Source organism: Equus asinus, chromosome 10 (genome assembly GCF_041296235.1).
Source record: "Equus asinus isolate D_3611 breed Donkey chromosome 10, EquAss-T2T_v2, whole genome shotgun sequence".
Lineage (NCBI taxonomy): Eukaryota > Metazoa > Chordata > Mammalia > Perissodactyla > Equidae > Equus > Equus asinus.
In genome coordinates, this window is record NC_091799.1 from 22,024,045 (window position 1) to 22,041,494 (window position 17,450).

Sequence of the window (17,450 nt, forward strand, 5' to 3'; positions counted from 1 at the left end):
CTTTTCACTAGAAAAAATCAAATAAACACAGAAAAAGGAAGTAATGGAGGAAATGAAGGACACAAAAGCTGTAAGTACCATGGAAAACAAACAGCAAAATAGTAAGAGAGCTTCAAAATATATGAAGCAAAAATGACCAGAATTAAAGGGAAGAATAAACAGTTCTACAATAATAGTTGGAAACTTCAATACCCCACTTTCAATAATGAATGGAATAAGCAGATATAAGATAAGTCAGGAAATAGAGGACTTGAACATCACAATAAACCAACTAGACCTAACAGACATCTACAGAACATTCCACTCAACAACAGAATATACATCTGTCCAAGTTCACATGGGACATTCTCCAAGACAGGTCATATATTAGAGGCCACAACAAGTCTCAATAGATTTTAAAAGATTGATATCATACAAAGTACCTTTCCAACCACAATGGGTTGAAGTTAGAAATCAATAACAGAAAGAGAGCTAGAAAATGCACAGATATGTGGAAATTAAACAACCCATGGGTCAAAGAAGAAATCAAAAAGCAAATTAGAGTATACTTAAAAACAAATGAAAATGATAACAAAAAACACCAAAAATTATAGGAAGCAATGAAAGCAGTAATCAGATGGAAATTTATAGCTATAAATGGCCATTAAAAAAGAAGAAAGATCCCAAAACAATACTCTAACGTTATGCCTTACAAAACTAGAAAAAGAAAAGCAAACTAAACCCAAAGCTAGCCGAAGAAAGGAAATAAAACAGATGAGAGTGGAGATAAACAAAATAGAGGATAGAAAGACAGAGAAAAATCAATGAAACCAAAAGCTGTTTCTTTGAAAAGATCAACAAAATCAACAGACCTTTTGGCTAGACTGCTAAAGAAAGAAGAGAGAACGTGCAAATAACTAAAATCAGAAAGGAAAGTGAGGATATTACTTCTGACATTCTAGAAATAAAAAGGATTATAAAAGAATACTATCAACAATCATATGCGAACAAATTAACCTAGAAAATTTGTGGACAAATTGCTTGAAACATACAAATTATTTCAACTAATTCAAGAAGAAATAGAAAATCTCAACACACCTATAACAAGTAAAAAGATTGAGTGCATAATCAAAAATCTCCCAACAGAGAACAGTCCTGCACCAGATGGCTTCACCAATGAATTGTACCATTTATTGAAGAATTAACACCAATTCTTCTCAAACGCTTCCAAAAATTTAAAGAAGAGGGAATGCTTCCTAACTCATTCTAGGAGGCCTTCATTACCCTGATACCAAAGCCACATAAATGCATCACAAGGAATGAAAATTATGGACGAATATCTCTTATGAATACAGATGCAAAAATCCTCAACAACATATAAGGAAATCAAATCCAACAGCATATTAAAAAGATTATTCACCATGACGAAGTGGGATCTATCCCAGGAATGCAATGGTGGTTCAACATAAAATCAATCAATGTACTATATCACGTAAATAAAAAGAAGGGAAAAAACACATGATCATCTCAATTGATACAGAAAAGGCACTTGACAGAATACAATGCCTTTTCATGATAAAATATCTGAGAAAACTAGTTACAGAGGGAAAATTCCTCAAAATGATAAAGGTATTTGTGAAAAACCCACATCTAACATTATACTCAATAGTTTAGCTACCCATCTAAGATCACAAACAAGTCAAGGATGCCTCCTTTCACTGCTAATATTCAACACTGTACTGGAAGTTCTAGCCAGAAGTATTAGACAAGAGAAAGAAATACAAAGTATCCATATTGGAAAGGAGGAGGTAAAACTATCTCTATTCACAGACAACACGATCATATATATGGAAAATCTCAAAGAATCTACAGAAAGCTACTGGAGCAGAAAAACAAATTCAGCAACCTCGCTGGATGCAAGACCGACATACAAAAATCAGCTGTTTCTACACACCAGCAATGAACAATGTGAAAAGGACATTAAGAAAGCAATTCCATTTAATCAAAAAGAATTAAATACACTGAAAACTAGAAAACATTGCTGAAAGAAATTAACGAAGACTAAGTACATGGAAAGACATTCCATATTCATGAGAAGACAAAATTGTTAAGATGGCAATTCCACTCAAAGTGATCTACAGATTCAACACAATCTCTATCAAAATTACAACCGTCTTTTTCTCAAAAATGTAAAAGCCGATCCTCAAATTCATATGGAATTTCAAGGGGCCCAGAATAGCCACTAGAATCTTGAAAAAGAAAAATAAAGTTGGAGGACTCATACTTCCTCACTTTGAAACTTCCTACAATGCTACAGTAATTAAGAGTATGGTACTAACCTAAGGACAGATATATAGTTCAGTGTAATAGAATACAGAGCCTAGAAACAAACCCTCACATATATGGTCAGTTGATTTTCAACAAAGATGCCAAGACCATTCAATGGGGAAAAGACAGTCTTTTCAACAAACGGTGCTGGAAAAACAATATCCATATGCAAAAGAATGAAGTTGGGTACAGCCGTGGTGACGGTTACACAACATGGTAAATGTACTTAACGCTACCTAAGTTTACACTTACAAATGATAAAAAAAAAAAAAAAAGAAAGAAATACTATGTGTGTCACACCACTGTAAACCTCCCTCCCCCAGAAAAAGAAAAGAAAAGGAAATTGGGAGAATCCAGTGAGCAAGTGTATAGGCAAAGAGAAGGAAAGGAACTCTAGAATGATACTAAAGTTTTCTGTTCCGCAGGACTGTGTGGATGATGCCGTTCACCACAAGGACTACAGGAGATAAGACCCAGGTCTGCAGATGAACTCGAGATAATTAAAAGGTACTTTAACATCTGGACAAATCAATTGGAGATGTCTTCTGGGCAGCTGGCCCTGGAGCTCAAGAGACCAGTCTGGGCTGCCGAGAGTGATCTGTGAAAGGTCAGCAGCTGTAGGTAACAGAAGCCACGGGAATGAATGAGATCCCTGGGCAACACCAACATCCAAAAGCGGGGATGTAATCCTCCTGCTTTCAGGACCCCAACGAGGCCAGTCCACATCCCTGGGCGGGTGGGACTTACCAAGTCTTAAAAGCGGAGGAGACCTTCAGGCCCTCGCAGGCAGCAGACGGTCGAGGCCCCTCTCGAGAAGAAACGCTGAGAAAGCGCGAAGCACGCACAGTCTAAGCCCCAGACGCTAACGAGTCGCCGCATCTTGGGGTAGCTGGAGGGGACACTTGGAGCAAAACTCCTGGACACTCGGTCTGCACCCCGCCCACAGGGCGGAAAGTCCCTCTCCAGCCGTTGCCCTTCGAGCCTTCCGATTGGTGGAGAGGACCATGGGACCTGGAAGTTGTCTTTGTCCGGCGAGGGCTGCCCTTCCGGTTCCGTTGGGTCCCCCTTTGGCTCGGGTTCTCTGCCCCTCCCCCTTCCCGGAGCCCCGAGGGGCCGGAGCTCCTGGTGGTGCCGGATCCTGACGGCGGCCTTCCCCCGGGTCTGTAAGTGTGGAGGCGGCCAGAGCACCGGGCAGGGGGACGGGGTGTCTCAAGATGGAGCCCTCTTGGGGCCCTGGATTGGCCAGGACCTGCGCTGGGATGGGGGCGGAGGGGTTGGCTAAGGTCTGGGGAGACTTAGGAGCCCGTTGCCCGGCCCACGCTGCGCCCCGCCTCTTTCCCCTCCCTGCGTCTGCAGTGGGGAGCCTAAGGATGTCCCAGGGACCTCCTCTCGGGACCCCAGCGGAGGGCCTCGCCCTTGGCTTGGACTCCCGACTCTGGTGTCTTGTAAGAAGTGCCAGAGCTGAGGCCCTGGCAAGGCCTCATGCCAGCCCGCGAGAATCTTTATGAGTGCTGACCTAGGTTACCCTTTTGCCGGGGTTTCCCTCAAATCAGCCACTGGCTGCAGCGTCTTTTATACTACTGGCGCTGTGCCAGGCACTGGGAATTTGTAAGATATCATTCCAACTTTCAGGGTCAAGTTTGCGAGGCGGATATAAATAGAAGTCCTCCTGCTGCGATATATGTATCTGTCATATATGTGTGAATTGCCCAAGTGGCAGTTGCCGGAAAGGCTGAAGAAGGAAAGTGACGTCTAAATTATACTTCTTGAGGTGGAGAAGAGCTTTTCATGCAGAAGGAACAATTGCAATGCTGTGAAGGAAAGACTGAGCATAACTTGTGTGGAAAGAGGAGGAAGTGGGAGGACCCTTGTTCATAGGATGAGATATGAGGCTGGGAAAGTAGGCTGAGTTCCAGATAATGATTAAACCTGAAGGAGATAAGTAGTTTTTGGAGAGTTTTGAGCAGGAGACAGATATGGTCAGATTTGCACTGTAGAAAGCCATGTTGTTCTGGAGGTCAGCCAATAGAATAGGAATTTCTATAAACTGTTTCTGGACTTTAGCTAAAGTCTAGGTACTTTTACTGGAGATTCTTTTGAAGGAGTTATGGGATCAGCCTAGTGAGAGGCAATGGAGTCCTGAAATGGATTTATGACAGTATTATTGGGAAGAATGCGAGTATGTTGTAGTGAATGGTGTCAAGACTCCGTAATAAACTCGGTGTTGAGTGTGAAAGAGGTACCAAAGCTGATTCCCAGGTTTTAAGCCTTTGGTATTTGAAGAATGTTGATGCCATTATCATCAATAAAGCCATAAGCTTTAGTGTAGACTACACATTTATTTTTTGGATATGTTGAATTAAAGGTCTAATGGGATACCCACACGGAGCTGTCCAGTATAGAGTTGGAAATGCAAATCTGCAGCTCAGCCTAAATGTTGTGGCTAGAAGTGAAGGTTTAGGTCATCAGCAAAGAGGTGGAAGCCATGGGAATAATTGGCATCAGGAAGGGATTATTGAGAAGAAGGGAATATTTTGAGGGAATGGCTGTATTTATAAAGCAAAAAGAGGAATTAGAGCTAGTAGTAGTTGGTATAGTAGCAGAAACACAGGTAGGGGATAAAGCATAAAGGTGCAGGGTTCTAGCAACCAAGGAGACCCAGAAATCAAAAGAAGAGAATTTTGAAAAGGGTCCATGGGGACAATTCATATAGAGCATTTGGTGAAGGAAAAAACCAAAAGATTGCATTTCTTTATTAAGAGATCATTAGTTACCTTTTAAAAAGCAATTTCAGTAGAGTGATGAGGTGATGATAATACGAAATAATGGAGACCTCAACTAGTTTGGTGTTAAATGAGAATGAGAAATGGCCACCTATGAAGGATTTCACAAAGAAAATTGACAGCTTTATTTGTTTATTTACCCAATAAATGCTTATAAAGCACGTTCCAGGCACTGTTCTAAGCTCTTTTAAAAATTAACTTAATTTTTAAATTTAATTTACATTAAAAATTAATTTAATTTCCCATAACAACCCTGTGACATAATATTACTATTTGACAGACAGATGGGAAAACTGAAGCACAGAAGTGGTTAACTAACTTGCCCAAGGTGACACAGCTAGTAAGTGGTTGAGCAGAATTTGATCCTAGGAAATATGGCTCCAGAATCCATGGTTTTACACCACTGCACTAAGCAGTGACTGAGTGTGGGAGTCAAAGGAGCGGGAAAAATTTAAGCAAAGATAGGCTCATTGATTAAAAAAAAAAAAAAATGGAGAGGCTTGTGAGGAGCTCCAGATTGAGAAAAGGGAAATAATGAATTTTTTTGTGTATTGTATATGTGTTTTTTATTTCTTTCCTTCTGTCTTAGATCCTCTTCCAATCTGTGCCAGCTTAGGCCAGTTTCTTTCACAATTAGGTCTATTTATGTCATGCTTTCATCTATCACTTACTATCTATAATCAGGTCTCCTCTTCAGCTTCAGACCCATATCCAGCTAACTAATGGAACTTCTCCTTGATATGATTCAGGTTAAACATTTTAAGACCAGACTCATGATCATCTCTTCCAGTGTTCCCTAGCTTATTGAATAACACTCCATCAAAGATATCCAGTCACTGAAACCAAATATCTTGGAGTCATCTTGACCTTTCCTCTCTTGTTCCCCACCTTGGTCACCAAGTCCATGAGTTCTTTGTTTAAAATATTTCTCGAATCTCTTTCCTGTCTCCATCCATATTATTGTTCTCTCTATTCAGGCCCTCATCATTTCTGTCTTGATATGCTAAAGTAATAGCAAACTAATACATTTCCTTGCCTTCGTGTTCGCTGTTCTCAGAGCCAGTCTCCATGAATTTTTGTTTCTGACTTACTGAGTTTTAGCAGTGCAACAGTTTAGACCTCATGTATTTTGAGTGATAGAGTAGTAGCCTCAGGCAGGTATTTTTGGGTAGCTTGAACTGTTAAGTTTGGTCAGGATTGGACATGAGGATGGGCATTTAGGAACTTTTTAAGAAGAGAAGGTAATAAAACATTGAGAAACCAGACAGGCTTTCTGAAGAAGTACGTCCTGAAAAAACATAGCAAAAAATCAAGGACTAAGCTTTGAAGGATATACTTATCTTTACACAATTTAGTGAACGCTTGAGGAACAGACTAGCAAAAGAAGGGTGGAAAACTGAGGCCAGTAGTTAAGTAACATGCCCACTTCTGTACAGCAGTTTACAAAGAATGAACTAGATCTATATTTATTCAACATAAATAGCCCTCAAAAACAAGAAATGAAAAAGGAAAGTTGCAAAACAATGTGTATAGTTTATGTATAAAACATAATTTTATTTTATATTTTCTGTGGCTAAGCAGATAGAAGTGTTGTTTTTAAAATAGGAGGAGGGAGGGGCCAGCCCGTTGGCGCAGTGGTTAAGTGCGCGCATTCCACTTAGGTGGCCCGGGGTTCGCCGGTTCGGATCCTGGGTGCGGACATGGCACCGCTTGGCATGCCATGCTGTGGTAGGGGTCCCACATATAAAGTAGAGGAAGATGGGCATGCATGTTAGCTCAGGGCCAGTCTTCCTCAGCAAAAAGAGGAGGATTGGCCCCAGATGTTAGCTCAGGGCTAATCTTCCTCAAAATAAAATAAAATAAAATAGGAGGAGGGACAGTCATGAAGGACCAAACATAGAACAAACTGAGTACTGAGTGGAAGGTGGTTGGGAAAGGGAACTTTTACTTTATAATGTTCAAAAATTTTCTAGGAAGGATATATTTCCATATATGTTACTTAGAATTATAAGTAAAAACAAAACAAAAGAGTGAGAACTTGGAAAGTGTAGTGTCATGAAAGTTACCCAAAGGAAGAAAAGAATGGAGGATCGATGCGGAGAAAGGCTGTAGTATATTACAACCTCTTTAAAAAATGGCATATGGAGTTAATGAGAGACAAAGAAAGATTTCCAAGTAGTCTTGAGTGCTAAGTTGAAAGATAAAGACACTTTTATGAGGTAGATGAGGAAACAGACTGACATATAGCTTGGGAGTTTATTATACAGAATAACAAAGTTTTAGAGGCATTTGAGATAAGAAATGGGTATTTTCTCCCTGCCCGTAGCACTGCAGTAAACATTGTCTAACCTAGAATATTCACTGATCCTTTTTGGTTACTCCTGTTTGAACAAAGGGAAATTTTCAAATCAGCTGGCACATTTGATATGGAAATAATTATGAAAGAATTCTGTAAACATAAAGAGATCTTAAGTGAGAATATTCCTATTACATTGATGTTTGAGAAATGGGTCATTCCAAACTGGCTAATAGAAACTTGGCAGTATTCAGATTTAATCACGGTAACCTAGGCAATAGATGATAAGGACCTGAACCTTGGCAATGATAGTAAGAATAGAGAGAGAGAATTTGGAAATCATTCTCTGGAAAGAATCAGTAGAATATAGTGACAAGTCTCTATTCTACCCGACCAGTTCTTTACTTTCTTTCAGTTACTAGAAGCTCTGCTACAGTCTGGAATTATGTGAGTGATTTTTATTAAAATTATGAATAATTCCTACTACACTTAGAAGTTAACTACAGTTAGAGATTCTGAAAATCAACTATATTCATAATTTTTAGTTTTATTTGCAAATGGCTTTGTTTCAGTCTACAAATAAACAAAAGGTGGGAAAATAACATAAAGTTTAAATAGGTGAGAAAGGAGGGTAAAACAAGGATAAAGAAATAAAATGCAATCTGGAATATGACTAATATATAAATGGCTTCCTATTAAAATCCTGTAGACTTGACACAAATTTGGCTTGAAGTTGTACTTTTTGTTTTTAAACATAAACCTTTTATTGAGGCATAACTAAATACACAAAAGCATGTAAATCATAAGCGTACAACTAAATGGACATGAGGAAGGAAATCTGAACAGTGACACAGTTGACATTATCCATAAAATAAAACTTCAGCTAGCCTAGTTTTTCATGCGTGGATTTGGGCATCACTCAGCTTGGGCACAAGTTCCAACTCTAACACTTAGCACTTCCCACCTCTCTTAAGTTGAGCAAGTTATTTGTGTTCTCCAAGCTTAAGTTGCCTCAAATGCAAAGTGAGGATGATGATAAATCCTACCTCATAGGGATTTTGAGGATTTAGTGGGTCAATTTAGGTAAAGATTAGCTATTATTTCTCTTATTTTTAAATAAAACTAAGCCAGTTCATAAGAAACACAATTATTCCTTTTTATTTTGAAATTTTTGAAAAGTAAAAAAAAAAGTTTGTCTAAAATTTGGTTTTATATCGTAAAAACTCTTTTGTAAACAAACCCTAGAAAAAAATTTTCCCCAGGGCACTCAAAAGGGAATATCATGATAATGATGTCTCTACCTTAGCTCAATAATAATTTCATAGGGAACATGAAGAGTTCATTATTCTGCTGGTTTTTGTTGAATGAGCTGTGTAAAAAGTAACAGTTGATCCTTGCCCTCAAATAACTAACAGCCTATCCGAAGGAGAAACTAGTGACAGGAAACAATTAAGGGATAAACTGCGTGGCCTGGAAATAAGAGTTTATCAAAAGGAGACAATAGAGTGGGCTGACATATATTAGGGAAAACTTCTCAAACAGGATAAATGTTCCTCACATTCTTTGGCTACAGCAGACAAATCAAAACAAGCACTTTCCTGGGATACCTGGTTGGCTGCTCCCATTGGTAAGTTTCTTGAGACTGATGGGTAGGAAGTAAATGAAATTGTACTCCAGCTCCTCATCTTTGGAGCTTCAAGGAACAGTTATCCCTGAGGACGATGTTGTCTAAAGCATTGTGAGCACTGTCATACTACAGATGGAAGCAATTAATGCTCATTTTTGGGTGTAAGTAGGAAAATAGTGACCTGAGGGTAGATTTAGAACAAGCTAAACTCTAAGCTAAACTCTAAAAAAGAATGCCCCTTTTGTTTGGCCACTTGAAACAACAGTCATTTTTATAACTTCTGGTTATAAATTGGGACATTTCACCATTTCAGAATGAATATATTAAGCTACTGTAATTGCTAAAACTCACCAGGGACAATACAGTTTTGCTGTTTTCTTTACTGCTGTATTCCCTGTATCTCCTAGATTTTTCCTTTTTATTTGATATTCACCGTCTTTTCTCTGTTGCTACATTTGCTTTTCTTTATCCCTTCTCTCTCATCTTTATTGTGATTTTTCATTATGTTTACATTTAGAGTGCCATGAAAGGGAAAAGCTTATAGTTTATGTATGTTTATTTTTGTTAATATATCTGTGCCATACCAGTTCCCCCTCCTAATTTCACCTCTCTTTCAATGACAGTTTCATTCAGCTAACCTCCTAAGTTTAGAACCTGTACACATTCCTTTTTTGATTCTCTGTATCCAGTTAGTTTCCAAGTTCTTTGGAATCTTTTGTAATTTTTCCTTACTCCTTATTCCCGTTTTGATTCCTTTCTAGGCTCTCATGGCCTCAGACATGTAATGCTTCTGCAGGCACTGAGCTGGTCTTCCTAACAGCACTTCTTCCTTCTTACCACTGTCAAATGAATCCTATAGGTTCAGCAAATGCAAACTGAGCACCTGCCATGTGTTTAGTACAATATTAGGTGATGGGAATACACACTGATCTGAACAGAAGAGGGTTTGGCCAGGAGTGAATGTGGCTGCGGTAAGTAGAATTTGAAGCAAAAGGAAAAAGTGTTTTGCCCTAAAAGATGCAGTTTCCAAGCATGAGCCTCATTGAATAGGCTGGAGATGTTTCCCTCTAGTGCTATGAAGCTTGCTATTTGGAGAGGAAGGAGCAAGTATTTAATAAAGTATTTTGAGTCTTATTTTAGTACTCTGCTATGAGCTCAGTAGATACAGCTGTTGTGGTCTAAGGGGTTAGGGAAGGGCCTCTTGGAGGAAATAAAGGAGTCAGAATTGCATAAGAGTAGTGTTCTAGACTAATGGAATAACTGTGCTAAGGCTTGGAGTCAATAGAGTGCTCTCATGAACCAGGCACTGAGCAATATGAGAAGAGCTGGCCGCCTCCTTCAGGAGCTGGTGTTCTATCAGCCTTGGTAAGTCAGTGTTACAGAAGATTATAAAGATTAAGCTTCAGGGTCCAGATGTGACCAAGAGCAGCTGGTTGTATTAGTGATTCTCACCTATGGGGTTGATGAATGCACGAAGTTCAAGGTGAATTTATTGATGCACTGTGATTGTAGAGCTGTTTCTCAAGGGTAGACCTGATATACCTGCTGATCTCATACAAGACTGATAGATAGACAGAGAGTGCCATTTTATTACTTTTACAATGACTGGTGGACTGGAATTATCATGTTGGCATGGTTAATTCATCTTTCCCTTTAGCAAGACACATGGGAAGCCAAGTTAACAGAAAATAATTTGAAGAGTATGGAATCAGGGGGCTTTTTCCAAAGAAATTGCTATGTAAAGAGACAAACAAACATGCGGAGAATTTTGGCAAAGACACCTTCTCTCTGGTTGAATGGGTTAGGCCAGTGTTTACTTTAATTATTATTAGGTATACTTAGTTTATACTTAGGTTAGTCTTCATCCAGGAGACAATGGGAAGTCACGGCAAGATTTTAGGCAGGATTGGATATAATCAGATCTGTGTTGTTGAAAAATGACGTGTGGTCGCTGTAGAAGTTGGACTAGAGGGAAAAGAAGCTGGAAGCCAAGGAACATTTATGAATCAGTTCTAGTAGTCCAGTTGATGAGTAATGATGGATAAATAGAGATAAAGAAGAAAGAACAGAATCTAGTAGGGATTAATTAGATCCACTTTACTCCTGCTCAGATTCCCACCAAGTGGCTCACCTGGTTTTTCTGTATCAAATATTTTGTTTACTTTCTATATCAAGACATGTTTCTTAAGAGAGAGTTTATATTTGTCCAAAATGCACAGGACAAAGACCTATGCCTCTAACACTGTCTAAACAATCTCCCTTTAGGTCTGTGACTTTCATTCTATCGTAGAAATACTTGTATGAATAAATTCACATCATTTTAAAGAGAAGAGAGTTTACCCAGGAATGGGGCAAGTAATGTCGCTGCAGTTCTTTAAAATACATAACAAAGGAAAAGAGTGTTTTGTCTTTGAAGAGGCAGATTCATGGTATCACACAAAAGAAAATAGTTACTTCGTTATTATTTGTTGAGATGTTTTAGTTTGTTTTTGAAACCTGATAGAATTCTTATTTGAGAAGTGAAAAAACACTCAGAGTAACTCAAGCTTTGTTCTTGTATTAAGTATCTTAAAAAGCTGAATGAGGGGTTGGCCCCCGTGGCCGAGTGGTTATGTTCACGCGCTCCTCTTCGGCGGCCCAGGGTTTTGCCGGTTCGGATCCTGGGCGCAGATGTGGCACTGCTCATCAAACCATGCTGAGGCAGCATCTCACATGCCACAACTATAAGGACCCACAACTAAAAATATACAACTATGTACCAGCAGGCTTTGGGGAGAAAAAGGAAAAATAAAATCTTTGGAAAAAAAAAAGTTGAGTGAATGCCAAGCTATTCACACTGATATAAGTCCACTCCTTAGGTGCCATTGACACTTGATGTTGGTAAGGAGTAATTTTTAACAGCCTTTGAAAGCTGTTATACTAGCTTCCTCTTTCAAGGAAAATTTTATTTGGATACATACAAAGAGATAATGACAACACAAATTTGGTTTTGGAAGGAAAATCCAGGTTTCTTAATTGTTGGAATTTTCTTAAATTCATCCTTTTTACATTTCTGTTCTTTAGGTCTGCCAAAATGTCTGAAAGATCAGATCTCCTTCACTTCAAGTTTGAAAATTATGGAGATTCAATGTTACAAAAAATGAACAAATTAAGAGAAGAGAATAAATTTTGTGATGTTACAGTTCTCATAGATGATATTGAGGTACAGGGGCATAAAATTGTGTTTGCTGCAGGTTCCCCCTTCTTAAGAGACCAGTTTTTACTGAATGATTCCAGAGAGGTGAAAATCTCCATATTACAGAGTTCCGAAGTGGGGAGACAATTGCTCTTATCCTGTTATAGTGGTGTGCTGGAATTCCCTGAGATGGAACTGGTAAATTACTTGACTGCTGCGAGTTTTCTTCAGATGAGCCACATTGTAGAGCGGTGCACGCAGGCCCTGTGGAAGTTTATAAAGCCAAAACAACCAATGGATAGTAAAGAGGGATGTGAACCACAGAGTGCTTCTCCCCAGTCAAAAGAACAGCAGGGAGATGCCAGAGGATCCCCAAAGCAGAACTCACCTTGTATTCATCCATCTGAAGACAGTATGGATATGGAGGACAGTGATATTCAGATTGTTAAGGTAGAATCTATTGGGGATGTATCAGAGGTTAGAAGTAAAAAAGATCAGAACCAGTTTATTTCTTCTGAACCCACTGCTTTACATTCATCAGAGCCCCAGCACTCCCTGATAAATTCAACCGTGGAAAACAGAGTAAGTGAAATAGAACAAAACCATCTCCACAATTATGCCCTCTCTTACACAGGCAGTGATAACATCATCATGGCCTCAAAAGATGTCTTTGGGCCTAATATTCGAGGTGTAGACAAAGGCCTACAGTGGCATCACCAATGCCCAAAGTGTACCAGGGTGTTTCGTCACCTGGAGAACTACGCCAACCATTTAAAAATGCATAAACTCTTTATGTGTCTACTCTGCGGCAAGACTTTTACTCAGAAAGGCAACCTTCATCGACACATGCGTGTGCATGCCGGCATTAAACCTTTCCAGTGTAAGATCTGTGGGAAAACCTTTTCTCAGAAGTGTTCTTTACAGGATCATCTTAACCTTCACAGTGGAGATAAGCCCCATAAGTGTAACTATTGTGACATGGTTTTTGCACATAAGCCAGTTTTGAGGAAACACCTTAAACAGCTGCATGGCAAAAACAGCTTTGATAATGCAAATGAAAGAAATGTGCAAGACCTCACAGTGGATTTTGATTCTTTTGCATGTACAACAGTCACAGACTCTAAAGGTTGTCAGCCACAACCTGATGCAACACAGGTCCTGGATGCAGGTAAACTGGCCCAAGCTGTCCTGAACTTAAGGAATGATAGTACTTGTGTGAATTGAGTAGGGGCTTTATGCTCACGACTAGAACTGACTGAAAATGTGGCAATAGTCTCAGTGTTTGTAGGAGTGATTTTGCTAGTTTGACTTCTCCAAAGCCTCTGCAGGTTGTAGGGGTGAGTCAAAGCACTAACAGACCAGGCAACTTACCACTTGAAGTGGTCTTGCCTTCCTTTTGCCCTCTCCCATTTCTTGTTTTGAATTATTTATCCTGTGATGTCTGTTTTCTTTTCCCAAGGAGTTATCCCATTTGTCTACCTAACAATGACTTATGTCTTAGACTGACACTATTTTAGGCTTTTCACCAGGCACATTCTGAAGGTACCAACAAGTTAATAACATCACCTACACTCCACTAATAGAGTCTATGCTAAGAGAATGAATATTTTTCTTTGTCAGAAAATAGGCTGAGATATAAGGTGATATTGCTATTGGCCTGAATATGTGATAGAACTTCTTGTTGCCTATTGATAATTCAGCTCTGTCTGATAAATGAATGAATCTACTTCCTACCATTTGTACTTGTCTTGGAGCTGGTTATAAAGTAGTATTTTGGGTTCTGTACTCTTTTCAACAGTATTATGGCTCAACTTCATGTCATTGAATTGTTCACATAGACCGGAATACAGTCTTTTCAGCAACACCTGCAGACAAACAGTTAGGAATCACCATGAAGAGCATCATCAGCAAAGGATAGAAGTAGAGTTGCACAACAGTAATTACAGGAGAAGTTTCCCCAGAAAGAAGCCAAATGCTTGTAATTAATATGTAACTTACTTCTTAATGCTTTTGAAGTCGGAATTACTCCAGGCACACTTAAAATGTGCTAAACTATAATGGTCTCTCTAAAAAGGAGCTATTTGGGAGTCTCCAGACTTTGTTTTAGAGGTTAGCCATCAGAAAGGTGAGTTTGGCCTTCAGAGTTTTGTCCAGTATACTGTAATAACCTCTGAATTCTCATTTCCTCATGTACTTTAATTTCTAAAATGGTTGAAAAAAGTGGGTGACAGAAGGAGCAATCAGATAATTGCATTCAGATGTTCCTATAAAGGTATAATGTCCCACCTTGCCACCTTTGATAAATCACTAATACAAAGTTGATCTTCCAGTATGGAAGACTGTTCCATATTGTTCCAAACTGTTTTTCCTAAAGCACATGTTATATAGTTCAAAAGTAAAATTTTGAGTCTTATTAGTTTCTGACCCATGAGTTAGATTTAGGTAATAAGAGTGTTAGTCCTTAGAGAATCTTCAGAGATCATTTACTCCACCTCTTTTTTTAAAATTGGGGTATCCAAAGCCCAAAGAGGTGGCCTGGCCAAGGCTGGCCAAAGTAGATAAGTGACTAAATATGAGCTAGTGTCCCTTGGCTTCAAAAGATTTAGTACAGGATCAAGAATACATTAGCCAAAAGCTCCTAGTTTGTGCTTCACCTTTGTGAATCCCTATAGGCTTTCTGAGACAGCCTGGATTTTGCAAACAAAATATCACAGGATTTATTTTTGTTAATTACTTTTTGATAATTTTTTTTTGTTAATTAATGAATATTACATTCTTCCCAAGCAAATGACTGATTTGCTGGGTGTTCGTTAGGGAGGGAAAGGACAAATAAGAATAATGTTAGAAGGATCCAAATATGAAACTGATTGATTTTTGTCTGGAGGCAGTGTTTAGTTTCCGTCAAGATTTTCTGTTTTTATTTTTGAGCTGTGAGAGTGCATGTAACAATAAACCAAAACTTAGGTTTGAGTAGTCAGAGGGAATTCTTAAAGTTGTTATAATTTGATGCTTTTACATGTGAATCTGACTTGAGGTATAATTTATACCTTTTGTTAAAAGATTTAAAACGAGAATGCAATTGAGCGGTAAGACTAATAGGTATCATGCCTATCATCACTCATCATATGATCTAAGGATGCTTCCTAGCATTCTGATTTTTATATGATCCAGCCAAAGAGTACCAGTTCTATGCAGCAGTGAGACACTGACATGTTAAAGATTTCACTGTTTTCTCCAAACATCATTTCATCACAGGGAAATTTCAAGATGGAGTGCTTCCTTTGCTTACATTCATGTCCTGTTTTGTTACTGGTTTGAAGACTGAAAAGCATGAGTTCAAATAAGATTGGTGTCTTTGGTTGGAGACTATTTCTGGGTTAACTCAGTCATTCAAGAAACACTTGTTGAGCACCTACTGTTGCCAGGTACTATGCTAGATACTGGGGTTATGAAGGTAAGATTGCTATGGTCCCTGCCCTCATGGAGCTTACAGTCTCATGTGGTCTTAGTGAGATAAGATGTCAATTTGATTTTACACTAGAAATAATAAAGAAAACTGCCTTGCTTTCTTGGATCACTTAAAATCAGCATCTTGATGGTTCTGTATGAGTAAAGTTTTGTCTAGTTGTCACCTTTTGCAACTGCAAACCACTGAAGTGATTCACAGTCTCCTCCATTTCTTGGCTGGAGAGGCATTCTGTTTCTGTGAGACATTTTCTTAATTTTAGTGTGACTTGACTATTCTCCTTGTTTATACATGTTTCCTAGATTATATTGCAAAGTGGTCCAGTTACTGATATCAAATATGTCTTATAGGGGAAGATGACTTTCAAAACTAGTCGTATTCCTGTAGATGAGGAAGATTTTTTAAAACCTTAGTCATTCAGCAGTTGTATTTTATGGATCCCCAGGATAACGAAAAAGGAGAGAGGCCTCTCTTTACCATAGTTTGGTTTTAAAGAAATTACTGTCACAGTCATTTATTTATTTATTATTTAATTTTAAAGACAAACTCCAAACTGAAGTGACTCTGAGGTAAATCAGACGTGGTTTTAATTTGTTTTAGTTTCTTTATTAGAAGTTCTATAAATGGAAGGTGACCAGTGTCACTACTTTTAAAATATTGTCCTAAACAAACAACCTAGAACATTTTATTTCAGCTGGTGAATAGCTGTTCTAAATCTGTTGTATGTTAGACATACTATGAACTACCTCTTCACTTATTATGGGGAAGTTTCCTTAATAAAAGTGTGACAATTAAAGCTCTGGTGTCAGTGGTTTATTTTCTCTCTGTCCTCCTGCTTTCCTTTTCAGTTGCTTGAATTTGAATAAAAGAATGCCTTCTTCACTCCTGTTCTTTAAAAAACATATAAATCAAGCACACTGAACTTTGTTTCAGAAGAAACTGTGGGTTTAGCAGAAATTGTGACTAGGGTTATTTACGTCCTTGAGAACCTGTTGACTGAGGGGGTAGAGCAACTGCTTTTAAGAATTGGTTAGGCGCCGGCCCTGTGGCCCTGTGGCCCAGTGGTTAAGTTCCTGCGCTCTGCTTCCTTGACCCAGGCTTTCGGTCGTTCAGATCCTGGGCGCGAATATAGCACCACTCATCAGGCCATGCTGAGGCGGTGTCCCACATGCCACAGCTAGAAGGGCCCACAACTAAAAATACATAACTATGTACTGGGGCCTTTGGGAGGAAAAAGGAAACAAAATCTTAAAAAAAAAAAATTGGTTAAAATTCCTTCATTTGGCAAATACTTGATGCCTACTAAGTGCTAGATTTGGGGAAAGCAAAGGTCAGTAAGTCACTGTCCTAAATAACCTCCGTTTAGATGGGACACAAATTCCAATACAGGTAAAATAACTGCAACCGTGAAGGCAGCCAAAGTGTTTACAGGCTCCCAACTGGGAGCCAGCTAATTCAGGAGCAGTTCAGGATGGCTTCAGGGATGATGTGATTTCCGAGCAGGACTTTGAAGGATAAGTGGGAGGAAGGATAGGGCATATTGGAGCAAACAGCCGGGCCAACAGTTTAGCCCAAAGGCCTGGGTTTGCCCGGGAGCTAAGGAGGGAGGAGGGGGCGGGGCGGAAGCGATAGATCAAGCGGCGAGGTGAGATCCACAGGTTGCGGCCAGATCCCGATGGCGCAATCTGGAATACTACTCATCCTGCGGTAGTCTCTTCTTTCCTCCGCCACCTTTTAAATTGTAGATGGCCCAGTAAGGGAGGACCCGGCCCATAATCATCCGTGAAGGCCTCCCA

The 17,450-nt window shown here is 39.1% G+C and overlaps 2 protein-coding genes across 3 annotated transcripts in view; one reads left to right on the plus strand and one right to left on the minus strand.

The window, feature by feature from the left end:
• The window catches only part of RABGAP1 (RAB GTPase activating protein 1), a 160,619-nt gene extending 157,356 nt beyond the window's left edge, over positions 1-3,263 (minus strand). Inside the window, exon 1 of the mRNA XM_014840614.3 lies at positions 3,055-3,263. The gene's annotated coding sequence lies outside the window, so the exon portion shown is untranslated. The remainder of the gene's footprint in view (positions 1-3,054) is intronic.
• A 56-nt stretch (positions 3,264-3,319) lies between these two features.
• ZBTB26 (zinc finger and BTB domain containing 26) lies at positions 3,320-16,902 on the plus strand. Of its 2 annotated transcripts, none has more exons than XM_014840610.3 (2): positions 3,320-3,470; positions 12,077-16,902. In XM_014840610.3, the coding sequence occupies exon 2, from the start codon at positions 12,087-12,089 to the stop codon at positions 13,410-13,412; it is 1,326 nt and encodes a 441-aa protein (XP_014696096.1). In that variant the 5' UTR covers positions 3,320-3,470; positions 12,077-12,086; the 3' UTR covers positions 13,413-16,902. The 2 variants fall into 2 exon arrangements, with proteins under 2 accessions (XP_014696096.1, XP_014696097.1); XM_014840611.3 differs by having other exon boundaries at positions 3,347-3,466.
• Positions 16,903-17,450: the final 548 nt, after the last annotated feature.